Below are 25,795 nucleotides of genomic sequence, written 5' to 3' on the forward strand. Positions count from 1 at the left end.
TACAAAGAATGCTTTAAATAAATTATTTCACAGAAATGTTATCGTGGTCTGATTTTCAACTTTAATAGCTTACCACATTCAGTGCATAAGCCATAGGGCAAACATTTCAATGTACTGTTTCATCAATATTTTTTAAATCCTAATTTTATCTTTCAGTCTTTTATTTCCTGAATGTAGGATGGATAAACCAACTTGTAGTGAATACCAGTAATGACACTGGACAAGAGAGTGGTTATATAACATTTACATAGAGCGATGGAAATGGGACATCAAAAGGTTGGAAGATGAGGAATGAAGTCTCAATGTAGTGAAGGGATCTTATGAAAATTGGACCTTTCTTTCACCTGAAAAGAGATTGCTAAAGAAAGAGGGTCTAGGGAATCTATTAGAGGTTTTCAAATTAGCAAAAGACAAACAGTGAAAGATCATTTGATAGCAATAGATTACACATAGATTACACATTTGAAGGTAGCACTAAAGTACAACAGATGGAAAGTGAGAAGAAATATTTTCACAAAGATTTGTTCCAATGTAAATACTTTAGAGCAGGTGGTTATTGAGGTAGAACTTTAAAATCACTTAATGAGGATATATATTTGGAAAGGAGGAATTTAAAAAAGGAGAAAGGAACACGTGATTGGTTTGATTTATTACTGTCACATGCACTGAGGTACAGTGAAAAGTGTTGTCTTACATGTTTTATAGGCAGATTGTACTATACATGTGCATCAAGGTAACAGAAGAGAGTGCAGGATACAGTGTATCAGCTGCCAAGAAGGTGCAGAGAGAGATCAACATTAACATTAAAGAGTAGGAAGCTCGAGTTGGAGAGCTAGCATAGGTTCAATGTCTGAATGATTTCTTGCTGTGATAAAAATGCTGTGATGGTAAAAATACATTTTCTTTTTTTGAGTTTAGTTCCTCACTTTTACATAACATCCAGCAACTTGAAAATAAACATTACAATTAGCTCATGGTTTCTGATTGTAGTATGGGCTGGTTCATTAATGCTTACAGGCCCAATGCCTACAACTGAGAGTCATGACAGGGAGGAGTGTTGGCAGGAGATGTTTTATATAAACTCCAAACAATGTATTGAATTGAAATAGTTTAATATTTTCAAGTTGGTAATTCTGAAGTTGTAACTTTGTTTGGGCACAGTGTAATGTGGTGAACATACTTTCAGGGGTTTATACGTTTACTTCAATATTCTGATGGCACTGTGACTACTTTCCAGATACCAAACAGGGGGCTAAGGCTCCAAAATGTCAAAGTGAATACTCTTTATGGATAGGAGGTATGCTCTCTGTCATTTTGGTGTAGGTTTAATCTAGGAACCATGCTTTGAACTCCCCTGATTTGGCAACTAATTCTCAATCATGGCTCTTTGAGGCACCTTAGAATATTTCTGAACAATGAAGATATCCTCATGTTGCTCGCGATTGGCAGAAAGGGCTTCCAGTCTGTTGCAGACACTGAAGACAGTAGCAATGGTCTTCCCAGTAGCAAAGACAGCAAATGGAGGTGAAGACGGGGGCAGGGTTTGGGCTGCTACTGGAGAGGTGGAAAGAGGAAGGGGTGGGAAGAAAAGCTATTGCTGGAGATGTTCTGCTTGCAAATGACTGGGCAAGAGTGGGAACGAAACAAGAAGCAGTTCATTGAGCTGGGAAATGGAGGCGACAGATTGGAGGATGATGATGTGGTCAACTATACTGAACAATTCACTATAAATATACCAAAGGAACTAATTACAGATAGTATAATTTGTGTTTTAGTAGCATTTCATTGCCACAACAGGTATACCAAGTGGGTTTGTTAGGCCAAAATGACCATTTTGCACTTCATTACTTTTATGTTGCATAGCAATAGTTCTGAGGCCTAAAGGGATCAAAAGATATGGGGGATAATGAAGGAACATATGGAATAGCAGAGTAAAGCTCGATGGGCTGAATGGCCTACTCCTGCTCCTATTTTCTGTGATGATATGTTTCTGTGTATATTGGTGGTGGTAATAAAAATAGGAACAAAGTCAGAGTAATAGCCCTTGAACACCAGGACTCACCTAGACTACACTTGTCAATGGCAACGATCGGAGTTTTGTTCCTGTGGTGTAGGATGTTAACTGAACCCTTTGTCTGTCTCAATACCTCAAACACTCTCCAAGATACTTGCTGTTCTCCATCTTATCTGAGTGCAGATGGCTAATGAGAGATCAAACACTGCCTGGGACTTACCCGCTGTTGTATCAGTGCGTGCTTATGCTCCATTTCCCTTTTCTCCACAGCCGAGTCAATCACAAGCTGGTCCAGCTGAACAGGACAGAAACCAAAACAATCTGTTAGTCTGCACACACAGCAAGGCTCAGGCATTTCTGCAAAATCACAGCACCTTTGCCCTAAATGCCTTCTGAAAATGCCAAAACTTCATGAAAGTGACAAGATTATGAAATATCTGGAATAATTCCTCAAATGAAAAGGATTAACTCTTTGGGAATTTAACCTTTTTCAATATCAATTGAGGATTGACAAGCACCGCTTTCTAGAATCATTTGAGGTTTTTTGTGCATTTCTTTAACAGGCCACACTTTCTGGAATTATTTATGATATAAGTAATCTTCAAATTGAAGGCAGTTAAATATAATTATGTTTTCCAGGTTTAACCAAACAAGAAACATGCCCCCAGAACTCTCTCAAATGAGCCAAATCTTTCATGTAATAGTGATGAAGAAAAGACAGAAAAAAATAAAGAAACATGATTAGATTAGATTAGATTACTTACAGTGTGGAAACAGACCCTTCGGCCCAACAATTCCACACCGACCCGCCGAAGCGTAACCCACCCATACCCCTACATTTACCCCTTTTAACCTAACACTACGGGCAATTTCGCATGGCCAATTCACCTGACCCGCACATCTTTGTGACTGTGGGAGGAAACCGGAGCACCCGGAGGAAACCCACGGAGACACGGGGAGAACGTGCAAACTCCACACAGTCAGTCGCCTGAGTCGGGAATTGAACCCGGGTCTCTGGCGCTGTGAGGCAGCAGTGCTAACCACTGTGCCACCGTGCCGCCCAAAACATGATACAAAAATGGAGAGGAATGGGATATATAACTGGTATTGTGCATGGGGAGGTGGAGTAAGATTGTGAGCAGTATTCTGGGGTGGGAAAGATAAGCATACAGGAAACAGGAGAAAGAGAGGTTTGCATTTATATAACCCCTTACAAGGCTTCAGGGTGCCTCAAAGCACCGAACAGCCAATGAAGAAGCACTTTCAAAGTGCAGTCACTAATGCATCTTTGGAGAGTGTGTGAAGGGACAAATGTCACATTGAACTGTGGAGGCAAAGGTGGAAACAACCATTATTAGCATGGACCAAGTGAAATTGGAAAGACTGCCAGCTCAAATTCTGTGAGAAAACGCGATGAATTCAATGAGGAGCAGGAATTTTGTTTCAGTGGATGTCACATCGTGGTTCATGGCGGTGGCTCACTGGCACCATCTGGTGGACAGTTAGAGTTGAACCTAACGCCTCTGATTCTGAGATGGGGGTTACGAACCCCACTTTTAATTTAAAGCTCTATATCCAGATCTGGTTTAAGCGTCACTACTGAGGTACATCATCACCAGTTAACATCTTTTTATGGAGCTCATAGTCCAACATGCGTTCAACTGCTCTGAGTGCTGGATAAGGTTACAATTAAAAACTTCATTCTCAATAACTACTTTTATTACATTGCTTCAATGAAATAGCTCTTCTCTCTCTGAAAATATGATTAACTAATCCTCCTGGGGATGTGGCACACAGTTTCAGTGCACATTTTTCCTGATATGTCTTGAACTGATCTTCTCCAGGATGTTGTCCATTCTTAAGAGCTGAGAATTACTGCACTGCTTCCATTCTAAAACTATGGGGCACAGGCTAAAAATTAGGGCCAGACCATCCAAGATAGATGCTAGAAAATACTTCAACGCACAAAGGACGAATGAGGTTTGGAACTCTCTTCCACAATCCCCAGGACCTGATCAGGTGTACCCTAGAACTCTATGGGAAGCTGAAGAAGTGATTGCTGGGCCTCTTGCTGAGATATTTATATCATCGATAGTCACAGGTGAGGTGTGCCCGAAGACTGGAGGTTGGCTAATATGGTGCCACTGTTTAAGAAGGGTGGTAAGGACAAGCCAGGGAACTATAGACCAGTTAGCCTGACGTCGGTGGTGGGCAAGTTGTTGGAGGGAATCCTGAGGGACAGGATGTACATGTATTTGCAAAGGCAAGGACTGATTAGGGATAGTCAACATGGCTTTGTGCGTGGGAAATCATGTCTCACAAATTTGATTGAGTTTTTTGAGGAAGTAACAAAGAGGACTGATGAGAGCAGAGTGGTAGATGTGATCTAATTGGACTTCAGTAAGGCGTTCGACAAGGTTTGCCATGGGAGACTGTAGTGGAGAGCGAAGAGGGTTACCTCAGATTACAACAGGATCTTGACCAGATGAGCCAATGGGCTGAGAAGTGGCAGATGGAGTTTAATTCAGATAAATGCGAGGTGCTGCATTTTGGGAAAACAAATCTTAGCAGGACTTATAAACTTAATGGTAAGGTCCTAGAGAGTGTTGCTGAACAAAGAGACCTTGAATTGCAGGTTCATAGCTCCCTGAAAGTGGAGTCGCAGGTAAATATGATAGTGAAGGCGGCATTTGTTAGGCTTTCCTTTATTGGTCAGAGTATTGAGTACAGGAGTTGGGAGGTCATGTTGCAGCTGTACAGGACATTGGTTAGACCACTGTTGGAATATTGCGTGCAATTCTGGTCTCCTTCCTATTTGAAAGATGTTGTGAAACTTGAAAGGGTTCAGAAAAGATTTACAAGGATGTTGCCAGGGTTGGAGGATTTGAGCTGTAGGGAAAGGCTGAACAGGCTGGGGCTGTTTTCCCTGGAGCATCGGAGGCTGAGGGGTAACCTTGTAGAGGTTTAAAAAATTATGAGGGGCATGGATAGGGTAAATAGGCAAAGTCTTTTCCCTGGGGTCGGGGAGTCCAGAACTAGAGAGCATAGGTTTAGGGTGAGAGGGGAAAGATATAAAAGAGACCTACGGGGCAACTTTTTCACGCAGAGGGTGATATATGTATGGAATGAGCTGCCAGAGGAAGTGGTGGAGGCTGGTACAATTGCAACATTTAAGAGGCATTTGGATGGGTATATGAATAGGAAGGGTTTGGGGGGATATGGGCCGGGTGCTGGCAGGTGGGACTAGATTGGGTTGGGATGTCTGGTCGGCATGGACGGGTTGGACCAAAGAGTCTGTTTCCATGCTGTACATCTCTATGACTCTATGATTCTAAATGGTATTTGATGCTAGATCAGCTATTAACTTTCAATCGGAGAGAGATACATCGTTGTTAAGCAAAGGGATATGGGCAAAAGACGGATGTATGGAGTTTGGCCACAGATCAGCCATGATATCATTGATTGTTGGAACAGGCTCGAGGGGCTGAATGGCCTACTCCTGTATCCGTATTCCTAATAGTTGTAATAATTTGATATGCAATGAATCGAGAGCAAGTGGAAGTTATACATCTATGTGTGCAAATGGTGTTCACATTTTATGCTAGAAATGTAATCTTCTTTTGTTCTCTTTCCCAATTTGTCCTCTTTGACTCCTCCAGTTTTTGCAACTCCCCCCCCCCACCTCCGAGGTACAGCTCCCCCACCCCCGAGGTACAGCTCCTCCCCCCCCCCCCCCCCGAGGTTCAGTTCCCTCCCCACCCCCCGAGGTACAGCTCCCCCTCCAGAGATACAGCTTCCCTCCCCCCACCCAAGGTACAGCTCCATCCACCCCACGAAGTACAGCTCTCCCCCCCCCCCCCAAGGTAAGCTCCCTCCCTGATGTCCAGCTCCCCCCCTCCCGAGGTACAGCTCCCCCTTCCCCGAGGTACAGCTCCCCCCCACCCCCGAGGTACAGATCCCTCGTCCCCCCCCCCCCCCCCGAGGCACAGCTTCCCCCCAACCCAGGTACAGCTCCCTCCGTGTGGTACAGCTCCCCCCCCCCCCCCCCTCCGAGGTACAGCTTCCTCCCAGAGGTACAGCTCCCCCCCCACACCCCCCAAGGTACAGCTCCCTCCCTGAGGTACAGCTCTCCCTGAGGTGACTGCCCTGCTATGACTCAGCTTGTGCCACTTTTGCCTCTGGGCCAGAAGATTGTGGGTTCAAGTCCCAAACTGGAGAACTGAGCATTTGGCTGAGATTCCAAGGCAATACTGAGGGATTGCTACACTGTTGGAGATGCCACCTTTCACCTGAAATTTTACATTGAGGTCCTATTTGTCCCCTCACATAGTTGTGAAAAAGGAAGCCAGTGCTCCCTAGTAATCTGGACAAAATGACCCCTAATCTAATATTGCTCGATCAGACCAAGTTGTTCACTATCACATTGTTGTCTGTAGGAACTCTGGCTCTCTTGTTTTCTCCATCATTGATTTTATGGGTATTTCATCAAAGCACTGTGGCTGGGGTTGCTGTACAAGTCACTCTCTTTCCTTTCACTCTACCTCATGCAAATGGTTTTTTTCTTACGGAAGCTCAGATGGACATTAGTGGACTATTTAACCACTTGGGATCAGCTTAGTCCCACCCTCAGCTGCCGTTTTACTTCTGTGGATGTTCAAGTAGGACACACAGAAGACAGAATCAGTAACAAAATCCTGGTGGACTTTCATCCCTTGCATTTTCTCGAGACATTATGCTATTTGAGGGGGACAAAACCGCTGAGTCTGTGTGGTTCAGTACCACATGGGCAATGCATTTATTCATTAAGTTACTGAAGGGACGTCTTAAATAATTAAAACAGGCTCCAGTTATTAACTTTCAATTCATGACTTCATCCACTTTCACGCAGGAATCCAGAAATAATGTCAACAGATAAATCATCTTCTGTTAAACCCTTCTCCATGTTTCTCATTAACTACCTGTGACTTTCAACGGCCTCAAACTCATTAACTTTGAAAAAAGACAAATAATCTGAAGTGATAAGATCTACCGGTAACACCTTAATCAGAAAGCATGGTGACATTGCACGGTCTCTCACCTCTGTGGCCAGTTTTTTCATGTAGGGATCCAGCTCCTTAAGCAAATCATATCCTTGCTGGAAGAAGGTGTACTGAGCATGCATGAACGACAGCATCTGCAGCACAGAATGACAAACCATCAAACAGGTTTCAATATGCAAGGATTTCTCTGAAATTGATCAAGTTCGTCAAAACCGCAATATTCATTTCACAGAATTCTTCTGAATCTTTTTTTTTGAAAGGTTGGTACAAAGATACAAGTCACTGTTTTGAGTTTTGGTCTCACAGTTAATGCTGACCAGCCTTATCCCCAGTGAGTGCCATTCCTCCACATACTTATCACAATCCCCCACCGAGCCTGAGGGTAGAATGCCCATGCAAGAGAGTATTACTGATGAATATTACACAGTATCTGATTATTGAGTGCATGATTGCTGAGGCTGTGTGTTTGCAGAGTGAATGTTATTATCTAGTGTTGGAGTCTTGCAGTATTAGTTAATTCCCAGTGTTGCAATTTTACTGTGTGAGGGTTGGAGAGTTACAATGTGAGTTTATGGTATTGGGAGCTCATATCCAGTGTTGGAATGCTTACATGCAGTAGAGGTCCACAAACCGTATTAAAACTACGATCTTACTTTCTGTTTTGAGTTTTGGTCTTACAGTTAAGGCTGACCAGCTTCTATCCCCAACATTCAGTGCTTTATGTAAGATTTATTAAAACATGCTAAGGTGAATCCAGTTTACAAAGTAAGTGGAACAACAAGTTTGAAATGTGGGAAATCCAATTGTCTGAGGTAGTGACATATTGATCTTTTGTTGAAGATCCTGTAACATTTACCTGAAAGGTTAAGGAGCATTGTCTACTTGTAAAGGCAGAAAATAAGCAATGGAAATAAGCAAAATAAACAAAGTCTTACCGCATCTAATATTTCAAACTTCTTCTTTGCCTGCAGAACATTAATCTAAGAAAGACAAGATCACAGGTTTATTAACAGAGAGAGAGTCAGCTCTTATACAATATTATAGTCTTTTATTAATGGTTGATATCATGATTTTAAAATTCCCTATTTTATTGAGAGCTGTTGTTAATATTTCCTGTTTTACAGATGTGTGTGTTAATACCGTTTTACTATTAGCTGGTATTTAGAGCTCCCAACATTACCGAAGGCTCTGGCTGTTTGATTGATTGTTGCTGCACAACCTATGTTAAACATGTCAGCAGCGCCACACTGCCTAGACAATGTAGCCAAGGAGGCATTCGGGCTGAACCCTTTGTTACTGTGGAGAACCGAAGATTGACTACATTATACACCAAACAAAGGGGGAAGAACATAGGAAACTGCAAGGCTGTGTAGACAGCGAATGATGCTTGTTTTATATTCAATGTAAGGCACTTCAGAGAAAAAAATGTAGTCTATATTTTAAATTAATAATTCATTTTCATCCACAGTCTGAACTGGTAGAGTAAGTGAGAGAATCAAACTGGTCAAAACTGTATCGAAACATGGTTCATTAAGGTTTTGAAGTGTATTAAGTGAGTGCTGTCTCCAAAGGACAAAGCTTTATTTATTACTTATGCTAGGGAAGGGTCAGGGTAGCTTCCCCGTACCTTCTCCACAGACACAGCAGCAACAAAGTGGGGTGGTCACACATTGCCACAGTGCATTTATAAACCAACAGGAATTCTGACAAACACTATGGTGCCTGCTTCAACAGAAGCAGCCCTGCAGGGATCCTTCAAAACAGGAAAATCTTTTAATTAATGTAGCAGCTTATTTCTTGTTTCATGTTTCCACCTCCCCCACATTTGTCAAGCGGTAATTCCAGCAAGTCAGCTAACTGGTGAGAGATAACGGGGCTGAATTACAGGGAGCTGAGTAAGGGGTCTACAAAACCAAAAACCACCAAGTGTGCTAATACACCTAGTGAGTCGCAGACAATGTCTCATTCACAACAGCATCAGGTCAGTCACAGACAGAAATCACCAGCAGTGGGGAGCAGTGATTCTGTAATCTGTTGTGTTTGGCAGTTCAAGCTAACATCTAGTTGTTTTTCTAATCATCCTGTTCAGAGATGCCATGACACACCTCTGGAGCAGAGGTGGTGGGACATTAAAGCGGGTTGTGTGGCCCAGAGGTAGGGTCAGTACTACAAGTAAGCAGCACAGTGGATCACTGGTTAGCACTGCTGCCTCACAACGCTGGGACCTGGGTTCGATTCCATCCTTGGGTGACTGTCTGTGCGAAGTTTGCATATTTTCCCTGTGTCTGTGTGGACTTCTGCCGATTGTCCAAAGATTTGCAGGTTAGGTGGATTGGCCATGCTAAATTGCCCATAGTGTTCAGGGATGTGTGGGTTAGGTGGATTGGCCATGCTAAATTGCCCATAGTGTTCAGGGATGTGTGGGTTAGGTGGATTAGCTGTGGGAAGTGTAGGGTTACAGGGAGATGAGCGGGAAACTCTTTGGATGGTTGATGTGAACTTGATGGGCTGAATGGCCTGCTTCCACACAGTAGTCATTCTATGAAGTGCTCAATTCTTTCTAAAAAAAACTTCCTTCAATCACTGTGGGCGGCACGGTGGCACAGTGGTTAGCACTGCTGCCTCACAGTGCCAGAGACCCGGGTTCAATTCCCGCCTCAGGCGACTGACTGTGTGGAGTTTGCACGTTCTCCCCGTGTCTGCGTGGGTTTCCTCCGGGTGCTCCGGTTTCCTCCCACAGTCCAAAGATGTGCAGGTGAGGTGAATTGACCATGCTAAATTGCCCGTAGTGTTAGGTAAGGGGTAAATGTAGGGGTATGGGTGGGTTGCGCTTCGGCGGGGCGGTGTGGACTTGTTGGGCCGAAGGGCCTGTTTCCACACTAAGTAATCTAATCTAATCTAATCAATTTTATTTAGCTTATTGTTTCTAATCAACCTATTCAGAGGTGATTTGGAGATGCTGGTGTTCGACTGTACAAAGTTAAAAATCACACAACACCAGGTTATAGTCCAGGTTATAGTCCCCCCTAGTCCAGGAACTCCCCACATACGTTCGAGACACCACACACGCCCTCCTCCTCCTCCAAGACTTCAGTTTCCCCGGTCCCCAATGCCTCATCTTCACCATGGATATCCAATCCCTCTACACCTCCATCCGCCAGGACCAGGGCCTCCAAGCCCTCCGTTTCTTCCTCTTCCAACGTCCCCAACAGTACCCTTTCACCGATACTCTCATTCGTTTGGCCGAACTGGTCTTCACCCTTAACAATTTCTCCTTCGAATCCTCCCACTTCCTCCAGACCAAAGGGGTAGCCAATGGCACCCGTATGGGCCCCAGCTATGCCTGTCTCTTTGTTGGCTATGCAGAACAGTCGATCTTGCGTAATTACACCGGCACCACTCCCCACCTCTTCCTCCATTACATTGATGACTGCATTGGCACCACCTCGTACTCCTGTGAGGAGGTTGAGCAATTCATCAACTTCACCAACACATTCCACCCTGACCTTAAATTTACCTGGACCATCTCTGACACCTCCCTCCCCTTCCTGGACCTCTCCATCTCCATTAATGACGACCGACATTTTTTACAAACCCACCGACTCCCACAGCTACGTGGATTACACCTCTTCCCACTCTACCTCCTGCAAAAATGCCATCCTGTATTCCCAATTCCTCCGCATCTGCTCCCAGGAGGACCAGTTCCACCACAGAACACACCAGATGGCCTCCTTCTTTAGAGACCGCAATTTCCCTTCCCACGTGGTTAAAGATGCCCTCCAACGCATCTCATCCACATCCCGCACCTCCGCCCTCAGACCCCACCCCTCCAACTGTAACAAGGACAGAACGCCCCTGGTGCTCACCTTCCACCTATCAACCTTAGCATAAACCAAATCATCTGCTGATGTTTCCGCCATCTCCAAACGGACCCCACCTTCAGGGATATATTTCCCTCCCCACCCCTTTCCACCTTCCGCAAAGACCATTCCCTCCATGACTACGTGGTCAGGTCCACGACCCCTACAACCCACCCTCCTGTCCTGGCATCTTCCCCTGCCACCGCAGGAATTGCAAAACCTGTGCTCACACCTCCTCCCTCACCTCCATCCAAGGCCCTAAAGGAGCCTTCCACATCCATCAAAGTTTTACCTGCACATCCACCAACATCATTTATTGTATCCGTTGCTCCCGATGCGGTCTCCTCTACACTGGGGAGACTGGACGCCTCCTAGCAGAGCGCTTTAGGGAACATCTCTGGGACACTCGCACCAATCAACCACACCGCCCTATGGCTCAACATTTCAACTCACCCTCCCACTCTGCCGAGGCCATGGAGGTCCTGGGCCTCCTTCACCACCGCTCCCTCACCACCAGACGCCTGGAGGAAGAATGTCTCATCTTCCGCCTTCAACCCCAGGGCATCAATGTGGACTTCAACAGGTTCCTCATTTCCCCTTTCCCCCACCTCACCCCAGTTTCAAACTTCCAGCTCAGCACTGTCCCCATGACTTGTCCTACCTGCCTATCTTCTTTTCCACCTATCCACTCCACCCTCCCCTCCCAACCCATCACCTTCATCCCCTCCCCGACTCACCTATTGTACTCTATGCTACTTTCTCCCCACCCCCACCCTTCTCTGAATTATCTCTCCACCCTTCAGGCTCTCTGCCTGTATTCCTGATGAAGGGCTTTTGCCTGAAACATCGATTTTACTGCTCCTTGGATGCTGCCTGAACTGCTGTACTCTTCCAGCACCACTAATCCAGAATATAGTCCAACAGGTTTAATTAGAAGCACTAGTTTTCAGAGCACCTGAAGGAGCAGCGCTCCGAAAGCTAGTGCTTCCAAATAAACCTGTTGGACTATAACCTGGTGTTGTGTGATTTTTTTAAACTTTGTACACCCCAGTCCCACACCGGCATCTCCAAATCATCTCTGAACAGGTTGATTAGGAACAATAAGTTAAATAAAATTGATTGAGGGAAGTTTTGTTTTTAGAAAGAATTGAGCACTTCATAGAATGACTACTGTGTGGAAGCAGGCCATTCAGCCCATCAAGTTCACACCAACCATCCAAAGAGTTTCCCACCCATGTCCCTGTAACCCTACACTTTTTGTTCCGAGATATTATTGCACACGTCTGGAGCAGGTGAGACTTGAACCTAGGTCTCTCAGTCCAAGGGTAGGGACATTATCACTGTACCACAGGAGGGCCCCTCAATCTCACTTTGAACTGTAAAAGGCTAAGTGATTCCAGTGTCCTTTCCACAAATTTGAGATCAGCTTCATATTTCCAGCTGGGAAGATATTTGTGGAGCATTGTACTGCCATCAAGTGGCGGACTCTTGAAACTGACCTCATACAGGAACTGAACAAATATCAATGGGCAATATCAATATCGCACTGAATCCACGGAATCAGATAATATGCATCAATCTGACACAGTGCCGGAGGAAGACTGTCAAAGACACGCAAGAACTCATTACCACAAGAAGTCATTGAGGCTGATTTAGGGAACAGCTGCTTAAATACGCGAGGGAAGAATGAGGCAATATATAAACACACATGGTTAAGAATGGCAAAACTTATTAGGAGTAAGGGAGAAGAAGTTTAGAGAAAAGTAGTGAGAAGGTGAGACATTGAAAGCCAAATATCCAGATCAAGGCTTACATAGATAAAAGAGAATGAGAACAGACAGAAGGGAAAAGCCAGCAAGTGATATGAATGGATCAGATTTGTTGTGTTTGGAAGCAAATATGCAATTTATTCATTCTCAAAATCAGAAAATTACAAGCACTAATTGGAATGTTGTAACTTTGAGGGAAATCTGACCTTGGTCAAGGTAACAATTTCCAGCTGTAACATTTTCATGAGATGGAGATAGAAAAGAGGATGGTCAGTTTTTCTTATTTAAATCCACAGTTACACAGTTTTATTTTTGATGAGGGAGTTCAGAGTCTGCCTGATCTATAATGGGGGACCTCTTAAGAATAAGACTATTGTTGACCAGTGAATAAATGAACAGGGTTAGATCTTTAAACAATTAGAGAAGCCTGGAGTGGGAAATGAGTTGAGTTTAAGGAGATATTATCTTCACGGGGTTAGACTGGGATAATGTGGAAGTTTACATTTGGAAAGGCAAGGGGATTTTAGAATGAATTCAAGGCTGTTTACTTCTGCTATACATGGCACAGTCGAGAAAGGATGTAGAATTAGGCCTGATCCTGGGTAATGAATCAAGCTAAAGATACGACACTGGAAGATATTGATCATAATTTAAACAAGTTCATGTCTAAAGTAACAGCGGTGAACATGCTGAACCTTAGCCCAGCTCAGGTAGAAGGAGATCCAGCCCAGATGAACACTTGGGGAAAAAAGGACAGATCAAAAAGCCCAGTATTTCCATTCATCCTTGGAGTGCAAGTTTCACACAGTGTAGCAACATCAGGTTTAAACAAAAGCTGGTCGATTCATATAAGGGAATGTAACAGAATAGCCCAGAAATATCCGGAAAGTAAAATACAGGCAAGATGGAGCATGAAAGAAAACTGGCAATCAATAGAAAGGGAAATGCAAAGGAATTATAGGAAAAATAAGAACAATTGAAGGGGAAGGGTGTCTTATTCCAAGCTGCTTCACAGGAGCACTATAACACCGAATCTGACTCCAAGAAACATAAGGTAATCCTCAGAAAGTTGGCTAAAGACCTGGTCAAAGAGGTAGCTTAGGAAAGGAGAGGAGGTCAAGAGCTGGAGATGTTTAGAGAGGGAATTCCAGAGGTTGGGATCCAATCACATGAAGGCGTGGGCACAAGTGGTGGAGTGATTAAAATGAGCGATGTATCAGGAAGCAGAATTATAGCCGTCTGGGAGATGGGTGCTTCTGTAGAGCTGAGGGAGATTACAGAGATAGGGGTGGGTGAAAGAAGCTATGCATAGGTTTGAAAATAAAGATAACAATTTCAAAACGTAAAGCACATATTATTCTTCCACAACCTGTTCACCACTCTGTTTACTGCAGGCTAGAATGGGTCTAGCCTGGAGCTTATCCATTTCTTTTGTTTAATTCATTCAGAATGTCACTGGCTGGGTCAGCATTTAATGCCAAAATGGTAGGTAAAAGTCAACCACATTGCTATGGGTCTGGAGTCATATGAAGGCCAGACCAGGTAAGGATAGAAGATTCTTTATTGTCTTAAAAAAAGACATTAGTGAACTAGATGGTTTTTTCCAATAATTTGTGGCAATGGAATTTCTGGTCATGGCTATGGATTTAGATTAGATTAGATTACAGTGTGGAAACAGGCCCTTCGGCCCAACAAGTCCACACCGACCCGCCGAAGCGAAACCCACCCATACCCCTACATTTACCCCTTACCTAACACTATGGGCAATTTAGTATGGCCAATTCACCTGACCCTGCACATCTTTGGATGGTGGGAGGAAACCGGAGCACCCGGAGGAAACCCACGCAGACACGGGGAGAACGTGCAAACTCCACATAGTCAGTTGCCTGAGGCGGGAATTGAACCGGGGTCTCTGGCGCTGTGAGGCAGCAGTGCTAACCACTGTGCCACTGTGGATGGATGGTCATCATTAGATTAGCGCTATAGAGATGTACAGCACAGAAACAGACACTTCGATCCAACTCGTCCATGCCGACCAGATATCCCAACCCAATTTAATCCCACCTGCAAGCACCCGGCCCATATGCCTCCAAGATTCTTAATTCCAGATTTATATTCCTCCATCTCCCATGGTGGGATTTGAACCTAGGTCCCCAGAACATTATGTGGATCTTTGGATCAACAGTCCAGCAATAATACACGAGGTCACTGCTCACCTCTTGCTAAAATATCTCTCATATCTGATCTGCAGTTTGATGCAACTACTCCAGGTTCCCTCTAACTGCAAGGTATGAAGCTTCCACTGATTCCAAGGTGATGAAATTGTCTACCCGTAAGAAACATATCTCAGATTAATCCAATGCTGAACGTGAATCCCACTCACCTGAAATTCACACTGTGCACAAGATGGGAGCGACATGCTTCGCCAATGAGAAAGGGCACAGTCTGCACTTATTTAATGAACATTATCAGAAACAGGGTGCTCTCAAAATAAGTCTAACTAACCTTAAAGGTTGCATCATGGGAATTGAGGTGGAAATTGGACTCCAACTAACTTACCATAAGTCCCATCCTTTTTACAACTGGCCCACACAACAAACAAACAGGTGTTCAGTCAGACATTTCACACATACGGTTAAAGATGTGAACTATCTGAATATTCAGCACTTGCTAATTCCAGTCAGACGGAAATGGAATTATTCTCTGCTCTTCTAATCATTCTTGCAATCACCTTCAGGGAAAATAGAAAGTGTAAGATATTTGGTAAAAAATCCCAAGGGAAATAAGGAGTTTTTAAAAAAAGAATTAATGTTGCAAGCTGTTGTGATCCAGAATGCACTGTTTGGAGGATGATGGAGGCAGATTTATTCATGGCTTTCGGGAAGGAAACTGGGTATAAATATAAAAAGAATAATATGCAGGGGTCTGAGGAAAGAAAAGGTTGGAACTAATTAGCACGGCTCTTTCAAAGAGCCAGCACCGACTCAAGAGCCTCATTTTCCACTGTTCGATTGCATTAAACTAGAAAACACTCTCAACAGCAGGAAACTTTAAGCTTTTGAGAGATGGATGGGATGTTAGCTTTTATTTATGTTCATTTTTAATAATCAGGATCAATCAAATATTTCTGACAGTCAATTCCTCTGATAGCGTCAGCCTTTACCATTAATAGAAAAAAATCAATGTGCTGAAGTAACAGGAACACAAAAATATGCGGGTCGGCGGGGGGCGGGGGGGAATGTCAGAAGTAATAAGGATGAATCTTTGTTCCTTTCTTTTAAATTAAGGGCTCAGTACTTCACTGACATGTTCAACATGGAAGTATCTCATTGGGATGATACATTGTTGGAAGATCAAAGACATGGGTATTTGCTGCCATCATGTGGTAATTCAATGTATAGCACAGCAATTAAGAATCCCCAACCTTTTCAGTGTCACCTCCCATTTTCATTGGTCTGATGTATTCTATCTGCCACCTTTACCACCAACACTTAAAAGCAGCAGTATATACCTTCCACAAGACGCACTGCAGCAATTCACCAAGGCTCCTCTGAATATATTTTCCAAATAATTGGCCTCAACCACCAAGAAAGAATAAGGGTAACAGATGCATGGAACACCACCAACTGCAAGTCTCACGTCACCCTGATTTGGATTGCCATTTTGTGCACTGTCGCCGAATCAAAATCCTGGACCTCCCTCCCCAACACCACTGCAGGCAGTTCCCGGGTTGTGGCAGGTTCCATTGTGGAGTTCAGTTTGCCAGTCCAGTTTGTACACAAATTGGAACACAATGCAGGACAACGTAAAGGAACCATTCATAAACACAGGAAATGTTCATGTGTCAAATTACACCCTGAATGAGATCATGTTTGCAAGTGAGAGTGTTCATATGGACATCCATAAACTCCCTGTATTGGTGTCCCTACACTATGTGGCTTCAAAATGGCCATCATCACCACTTCCTCCAGGGTACTTAGGGCTGAGCAATAAAGGCTGACCTAGCCAGTGATGCCTATATCCCATGAATGAAGAAAGAAAATTCTCCAAGCCTGACACTAATTCACACACTCTTCGCGGAGGGAGAGCACTTTTTATCTAATAGCAAAGTCAAGGTTTAAGGAAAAGTAATGAATTATAAGCTTCCCACTGCTTAATGTTGGCCTTGCTGCGATGAAATCACAACACCAGGCCTCTGATACATAGACTCGTATTCCAACAGCCAACATCAAATTCTGAGATTCCAACAACTGATTCTCAACAGATTTCTCATCAACTCTACAGAGGGTATCTTCATCAAAAATGTTTAATTTGGTGATTACATTCTGTTTATTTTGATGAATAGATTTCCAAATGACGTAGAAATATCCATCGCCAGATAACAGGATGTGTTCTTTCCAGATGCAGGAAGACCCACATGATGTCTTGGTCCCCTCACTCACTGGCAGCTGGACATTGTCCTGGAACAGCCACAGGAGGGCGCTGGTGGCTGCAGGGAGTGGGTGGTTGGTGATCTTAGATCGGTGCAGTTTCTGTTCATGTCCAGTCAGGGCAGAGAGCTGCAAGGATTGTCCTGTTGGACCAGTGTCTTGATACTCAGCAGCATTGATAAGGCCCATTACATCTGTTACTAGGCACTCCGTCATGCTGGCTGGTGTTTGAATCACAACATTGATTATATGACAATGAATTGTGTGAAACCCTGCTAATGGGTCCCTCAAAATCACATATTCACTCAGCATTTTCTATTCCAGTTCACATTATTCTTGATGGAATTTCTGCTCTATTGCCTTCGATCCTTCACAAGTTTCACAAACAAACAAAAACCCAGGGCATTCAAATCATAGAATCATAAAATAGAATCCTTGCAGTGCGGAAACAGGCCATTCGGCCCAACTGGTCCACACCAACCCTCCGAAGAGCATCCTGCCCAGAATTCTCCCTCTACCCTATATTTCCCACAGCTAGCCCACCTACCCTGCACATCCCTGAACACTATGGGCATCACCGATCCACCTAAACTGCACATCTTTGGACTGTGGGAGGAAACCAGGGAACACGGCGGAAACCCACACAGACACGGGGAGAATGTGCAAACTCCACACTTTTCTATGGAGGACAATATTAGAAATCTTTGAAAGAAGTGGCTGGAGACTACTCAGAAAGATTAGAGCAGTGATTTAATGAGGTGACTCATTTGCCATTATGAAACACCTCCATCCTATCTCTGCTGCAGCTGAGGTGTGTTTAGCTCCTGTTGTGTAAACTGCTTTAATGCACCTTATGGTAATCCATTACATCATTCACCTTGCAGACTGATCTTTCACTCACTTGTGACAAGCTGCTCTGCTGGAAATCACACTCCAAGTTTCATTGTTAGTGACTGGAGAGCTCTCTCCTGTGAGATCCTGCCTTTTGTCGGTTTTCCCCTCCCCTCGCCTGAAGGTGCAGACTCCTGATTCAACAGCCACCGGCTGCTATCTGTCTCAATAATCCCAGTGTGCACACTGAATATCAGCAAGCTATTCAGCTGCAGGCACCATCACAGTCAGGCCTGATCTGTTCAGATCCAGGTCAGAACTGGGCTGTGATCAGGCCTGGGACTGCCCAATTGCAAATGGCCCAGGGGCCACAGTCACAATCCACAAGGAGACTAAACCCCTTGGCACCAGTGCTCCTGATAGGGTCCTGTTTAGACTGGACAATACTGACGTAAATTTGAACTTCAAGATGGAGAGTCCACATGAAGATGTTTTGCTTTTCCCTACACAGCTAACCTCGGTAGTATGTGCTTCACAGCATCTCCCAAAGCCCTGGTATCTCGTCTTGCTCCATACCTGAAGAACGTAGTCGAGTGCCAGGTGCCTGAAGCATTTCCTGGTCATGGTTAATGTCCCCGTAGCCTCCTCCACCTCATGTGTCTTGTTCCGCGTAGCCTGAGCATTTTTGATCAATGCCAGATCCATGTCTTCTCTGACCTTATCAAAATGCTTCTTTGTCTCCTTGAACTTCCGAACATCTCTGTAGTTGGGAAAGAAACACAAACGTAGATCACTTGGTTAAAAATCACACAACACCAGGTTATAGTCCAACAGGTTTAATTGGAAGCACTAGCTTTCGGAGCACCGCTCCTTCATCAGGTGGTTGTGGAGGACACAATTGTAAAGCACAGAATTTATAGCAAAAGTTTACAGTGTGATGTAACTGAAATTACACATTGAAAAATACCTTGATTATCTGTTGAGTTCTTTCATCTGTTTGAATATCATGATAGTTTCACTTCTTTCATGTGTAAATCACAAAACCTTTTTTTTAAAAAGTTGCATTCTCAGGTTAACTGTAACAATTGGTGTTAGCTAGACAATATGTTGAAGGTATTAGCCCCCTGTGTTCTCTGTCTATGCCATGATGTTTACATTGATTCTAATCTAAAAAGTGAGATAACAGAGTTTTACATGAATTCATGCAGTTTTTGAGCAAAGTACAATGCAACTCAGCAAGTACAAATTCACCCCACAAAATATATGTGCGCATGTGGGTCTTTGTGTCTGTGTCTGTCTGTCTGTGTGTGTGTGTGTGTGTGTGTCTGTCTGGGTTGGGGGTTGTGAGTGTGAGAGAGAGTGTATATGTGTGTGTAGTGAGTGTAGAGTGTTTTAAGTCTGTGAGAGGGTGCATCAGTGAGTGTGAGTGTGTGTGTGTGTGTGTGTGTGTGTGTGCATGTCTCCAAATCATGTATATCACTTGATTGTGGAATGGGCTGAATGTAATGGGATAGGTGTAGTAACTCACATGAGAATATCTATTGCTGAAGAACCAAATTACAGCCCATTTGATAAATTGAACAACTTGTTATGGATGAAAGTAGATCGATATAGGTATTGGGCTAGGAACAGGAATGGGCTTCATTATGATCCTACACAGGGGAAGCGATGGCCCAGGGGTATTATTATGAGTGTTAATCCAGAGACCCAGGGAATGTTCTGAGGACCTGGGTTCAAATCCTGCCAGAAGATGGTAGAATTTGAATTCAATACAAAAAAATCTGGAATAAATATCATGTGATTGTCGATTGTTGGACAAACCCATCAGGTTCATTAATGCCATTTAAAGAAAGAAACTGCCATCTTTACCTGGTCTAGCCTACATGTGAATCCAGGCCACCACAATGTGATTGATTCTTAACTGCCCCCTATGTATTTAGGGATGAGCAATAAATGCTGGCTGAGCCAGCAACACACTCATCCTGAATGAATAAAAAAAACACACAGCTTATGGCATTTACTTAAAAACTAAATAGTTGGACAAGATGGAAGCCTGGGAGACTGGTAGCATTGGGCAATGGGATTCAGGAAAGGGGGATAGTTGAGGTAATAAACAGGGAGAAAACATTGTCTAGTGACTGAAATGGGAACATTCTGCTTGACAGTCATAGAGTCATAGAGATGTACAGCATGGAAACAGACCCTTCGGTCCAACTTGTACATGCCGACCAGATAGCCCAACCCAATCAAGTCCCATTTACTAGTACTTGGCCCATATCCCTCTAAACCGTTTCTATTCATATACCATCCAGATGCCTTTGTACCAGCCCCCACCACTTTCTCTGGCAGCTCATTTCATACACGTACCACCCTCTGCGTGAAAACGTTGCACCTTAGGTCCCTATATTGGTCCCTTCTCACTTTAAACCCATGCCCTCTAGTTCTGGACATCTCCACCCCAAGGGAAAGACCTTGTCTATTTATCCTATCCATGCCCCTCATGATTTTATAAACTTCAAAAGGTCACCCCTCAGCCTCCGACACACCAGGGAAAACTGCCCCAGCCTATTCAGCCTCTCCCTATAGCTCAAATCCTCCAACTGTGGCAACATCCTTGTAAATCTTTTCTGAACCCTTTCAAGTTTCACAACATCCTTCCAATAGGAAGGAGACCAGAATTGCACACAAAAGTGGCCTAACCAACAACGTGTACAGCCGCAACATGACCTCCCAACTCCTTTACTCAATACTCTGACCAATAAAGGAAAGCTTACCAAACACCTTCTTCACTATCCTATCTACCTGCGACTCTACTTTCAAGGAGCTATGAACCTGCACTCCAAGGTCTCTTTGTTCAGCAACACTCCCTAGGACCTTACCATTAAGTGTATAAGTCCTGCTAAGATTTGCTTTCCCAAAATGCAGCACCTTGCATTTATCTAAATTAAACTAGATGTGGTTTGGTGCATTAAATGACTGTTAAAGATGGCATCCACTGGCAGGCAATAGTCAAATGGCAACAAATACAAGGTCATGACTTTCCACTGTGTAGGATCTGTGCCAGTAGTTGGCACACTGAGCATCTGGCACAAGCATCATTCATGGGCTCACTATAAATACGCACTGTATTAAAGTCTATGCAAAACTCTCTCAACCTAAAAGCATCTGTGGTCCGAATGAAACCCTTTTACTGCTAAACAATGCTCTGATTCTATCCGATTACACAATTAAATCTTTTCTAATCAGAGACTGGAAGGATAATGAGAATGGATCGGATGTACAGTTCTCCCAAAGGCCAGCACTCACTTTCCTTTCCTTTGGTTCCTTGCCCTTATTTAAGGGATCAAGTCGCCACTGTCTATTCTCATGACATTCATTTGTGTTTTTTGGCGACATATCTACTCTGTGTGACCCCCCCCACCACCAAGAGCCAGCTGTTCTCCACTAAATTCATGGGACTCCCTCTGCCTCCACATTACTGGAAGGAAATCCCTGAAATTACTTTCATTGAAGCCTCCCCCAAATCTGGTCTAAATGAAACACTAAAATGCAATACATTATCATTAGACAGTGGCTCCATTAAACTGGGACCCCTGCTTCCCGCTCAGATGGATTTAAAAGATCTCAGGGCAGTATTCCAACTAAACGCTAGTGAGTTTTTCCCCGACTCACAGACAATGTTTATCCCTCAATCAATATTGCCAAAACCTATTTTATATTACTCTTGAATTCTCTCCAGCACTGCAGGTTGTAGAAGGAGGTCAGTGCTGAATTCATCCCCGGTTAGAATAGGGACCAAGCTCCAGGCTGTCAGCATCAACCTGATAGACACCAGCAGTCCAGCCAACTGTGCAAACCACATCGCTGTGGGAACCTATGCTTTTCCAGGCATGTTGTAGCCTGGGGTCACGGACAGTGCTGATCTCTCCCACTCTTCCCAGCTGCCATTGGTATACGTTAGAAGGAATTGCAGGTTAATACTCAAGGAATGTACCCTCCCTGAATACTCCCTGGAGTAGTATTGAACGAGAGCTTCTAGCTCTTAGGTAGGGCTGCTACCCACTACACCACAACACTGCGTGTCCATTGAATAGCATACTCACCTTTGTGAGAACTTGCTGTGCATAAATTGGCTCCTACATTCAAACAGTGACTAGATTTCAAAGATACTTCATGGATTGAAATGTCCTGATATTGTGAAAGGTGCTATATAAATGTAAGTCGCTCTGTTATATTCACTACCTCCCCTTGTGTAACATTAAAGCTCATTAATGATGCAGGCTGCAATTTGTACTATGTTCCTTTTACATTTCTCTCTGCATCTACTCATCCCAAAATAGTTTGCCTTTAATGAATGTAGCTGCATGGTGCATGTACCTGTTATCACCCCGCTGTGAGCTCCTTAAACATCATTGGAAAAAAACAGCAAAGTGGAGTTCAGGATTATCAGATTGGCCCCAAGACCTCAATAAATGGCAGAGTAGACATGATGAGTTGAATGGTCTACTTCTGAATATACAGCTTATGGTTTTAACATAGACTGAGCCCAGTTTTGGGTCAGGGAGGGGTCAGTTGGATGAACCATCAAATCCACGAGCAACAAACACGGCAAGAACAAGCAAATATCATAGATCCTCCCCTCCCTTGTCAACCTTCCGCAGGGACTGTTCCCTGTGGGACACCCTGGTCCACTCCTCCTTCACTCCCAGCATTCCCTCGGCACCGTCCCCTGCGAACCCCTGCCCGTTTACTTCCTCCCTCCTTCCATCCAAGGCCCCAAACATACCTTCCAGGTGAAGTAGCGAGTTACCTGCAATTCACTCAAAGTAGTCTACTATAATCGCTGCTCACAGTGTGGTCTCCTCTACATTGGGGCGTGGACAGGGCGACGGCTTTGCAGAACATCTACATTTGGCCTCCAAAGAAATTCCCGAGTTTCCAGTTCCTATCAGTGGAACACTGTTCCCTGGCCAACATCTCTGTCTTGGGTTTGCTGCAGTGCTTCAGTGAAGTCAGTGCAAGCTGGAAGGACAACACTCATTTTGCACTTGGGAACCCTGCAACCTTCTGGACTTAATATCAACTTCAACAATTTTAGGGCCTGAGCACCTTTCCCCATGTTTTCCCCCCACCCCTCACACACCAGGTCTTGCCATTACATGAGGCTGCTACCACACATTATCCATCGTCGCCCATTTCTTGTCCCCATTAGCAGCTATTTGTTCTCCCAGACTGACCTTTAACCACTCCTTTATCTATCCGACCCCTTTTTTTCCTTTCTCTGGTCTCCACCTTCCTCCCCACTCCATCTTCCATATAAAAACCATCTTTTTTTGAGTTACCAGTCTGTGGAAGGGTCACTCAACCGGAGATGTTAACTGTGATTTGTCTCCACGGATGCTGAGCTTTTCCAGCAATCTCTGTTCATGTTTCATATATCAACTTCATAATTTCTGGAGGCCACACTCACAAACAAGGGGAGACTGGTTAAAAACTGAACAAATGTGTAAACTCAACAACAACAGCAACTTGTATATCCCAATTCTGACATGGTGAAGCCTCACTCAGTGCTTCCCAGAAATGTTATCAGACAGACACCCAATACTGAGGCACCTGAACATATATTAGTTCACTCAGAGCTTGGTCAAATGTGTCTGGAAGGAAGTGAGAGTGTGAAGAGGCAGAGAGGCTTTGAGAGGGAGTTCCAGAGGCTGGAGCCCCAGTAGCTGAAGGAACGGCCACTAATGCTGGAACAAAGGAGAATGCGGGTTGGGGGTGGGGTGGTGGAAAGGTGAGAGTTGGAGCAACATAGAGATCTCAGACCGCTTTCCGGTGGCACAGTGGCTCAGTGGTTAGCACTGCTGCCTCACAGCACCAGGGACCCGGGTTCAATTCCAGCCTTGGGTGACTGTCTGTGTGGAGTTGGCACATTCTTCCCATGGCTGCGTGGGTTTCCTCCCACAGTCCAACGATGTGCAGATTAGATGAATTGGCCATGTCTAAATTGCTCATAGTGTTCAGGGATGTGTTGGTTAGGAGCATCATTCAGGGAAAATGGGGGTAGGGGAATGGGTCTGGGTGGGTTACTGTTCGGAGGGTCAGTGTGGACTTGCTGGACCAAATAACCTGTTTCCACACTGTAGGGATTCTATGGACATGCTTCCAGAGATTATAAAGGGTGTGGCTGGAGAGAGGTTTGCTCACGTTGCTGAATAATGAACAAATTGAGGCGTTGTTGAATGGATGCCAAGAGGTATGAGGAGAAGTGAACAGGATTTGGTGAAAATCAGGAAATGGGGTAGTGAAGTTTAACTGTTTACTTCATTTGCAGGGAATGAAACATTACACTCACACAGTCCTTACTATTTCAAATCAGATTCCACCAAATACTTCCCCAGAGATCCCCATAGTCGCATAGATTCATAGCACAGCACAGAGAGGGGCCTTTTGGCCCATTCCTGTGCATGCTGGTCAATAAAAATCTAACAGCTAGTCCCATTTTCCAGCACTTGACCCGTAACTGAACAAGGAGAAAGTGAGGTCTGCAGATGCTGGAGATCAGAGCTGGAAATGCGTTGCTGGAAAAGCGCAGCAGGTCAGGCAGCATCCAGGGAACAGGAGAATGGCTGATGCCCGAAACGTCGATTCTCCTGTTCCCTGGATGCTGCCTGACCTGCTGCGCTTTTCCAGCAACACATTTCCAGCCCCGTAACTGAACAAGTTGACCCAAAGGTCAAGGAATTGAATTGGCTCAGATTTAAAATAATTGGTCAAATAAGCATAAAAAAAAAGGAGAAAAAAAATCCTTTGCATGAAGTGAGTAGCCATAAGGTCTGGAAAGCAGAGGCTGAGTGTGTGGCGGAGACAGGTTTAGTTGGGAGGGAGTCAGGCAGTTATTTGCAAAAATAAAATGTGCAGGAGAGGGATGGGAAGTGGGACAAGATAAATTGCACATTTGGAGGGCCAACGGACTTCTTCAATGCTGTAACAATTCTGAGATTCTACATTCGTGGCCAAAACAGCTTGAGCAGATCAGTTTTCCACACAAGAAAAGAACAAAGGCCTACTGTGCCCTTGCCCCGCCCCTATCACTGCTGCTGTGTTCTCAGCCAAATCAACATTGCCATAGCAACAACCTCCTTCCTAGAAAAAAGCACCGCCACCCATTCATTTGTTAAACTCAAAACATCACATTAGCTGCTCAGGTTAATCCTCCTAGAGTGTATGTTTTCCCCTTAACATTCACTGAGCTTGGTTTCCCGAGCGAGAGACCGGGGCTAGCATTAACATTGCTGAAACCAGACGTGTTCAGTTTACTGTTTGATCAATGTTGCGGGTGGTGTCAACGGAGAGAATACTGCACTGATTTTCAGGATTCCTTAAAAGTGATTATAACCCACTGGTATTCCTATTGACAGGACAATTTCATCAGCAGGATAATCATGTACAAGACCTCACAGTAATTCTGCTCCAATCTCTGCCCCAGATAGAAAGCTGGAGACAATCTTATTCACATACATTCACACTGGCAATTCATATTCGGCTGACTGAGGTGGGAAAGATCTGCCACAAATTGCCAACTCCTCCAGAAATGACCTGGAAGCTGAAGGTTAATCTTCCCAGCGACTGCAGAGAAAATTCACTGGGCCATTCAAAAACAAAATGGTGTTTCAAGCACTTATTACTTATGAGAATGCTGGGAGGTGGTTAAAAAGATGTTTCATGGACAGGCAGGAACCATCCAACTTGGTCCTAAAGAATCTTTACAATTGCCAGTTGGTTTGGGCAATGTATTGCAAAAATGGGCTTGGTCAGGAACCAACGCGGGGTGGGGAATAACTTATTGGAAGCA

The 25,795-nt window shown here is 44.3% G+C and overlaps 1 protein-coding gene across 1 annotated transcript in view; it reads right to left on the minus strand.

Moving 5' to 3' along the window:
• Window positions 1-25,795, minus strand: part of acap3a (ArfGAP with coiled-coil, ankyrin repeat and PH domains 3a) — a 328,671-nt gene that overhangs the window by 82,456 nt on the left and 220,420 nt on the right. Inside the window, exons 6-9 of the mRNA XM_087980463.1 lie at window positions 18,520-18,703; window positions 7,989-8,033; window positions 7,092-7,187; window positions 2,235-2,309 (exon numbers count right to left, since the gene is read on the minus strand). Coding sequence (XP_087836589.1) covers window positions 2,235-2,309; window positions 7,092-7,187; window positions 7,989-8,033; window positions 18,520-18,703 — 400 coding nt within the window. The remainder of the gene's footprint in view (window positions 1-2,234; window positions 2,310-7,091; window positions 7,188-7,988; window positions 8,034-18,519; window positions 18,704-25,795) is intronic.

Source organism: Chiloscyllium plagiosum, unplaced genomic scaffold, assembly GCF_037043375.1.
Source record: "Chiloscyllium plagiosum isolate Xiang-an unplaced genomic scaffold, Cpla_swu_hap1 HiC_scaffold_37, whole genome shotgun sequence".
In the NCBI taxonomy this organism is placed as follows: Eukaryota; Metazoa; Chordata; class Chondrichthyes; order Orectolobiformes; family Hemiscylliidae; genus Chiloscyllium; species Chiloscyllium plagiosum.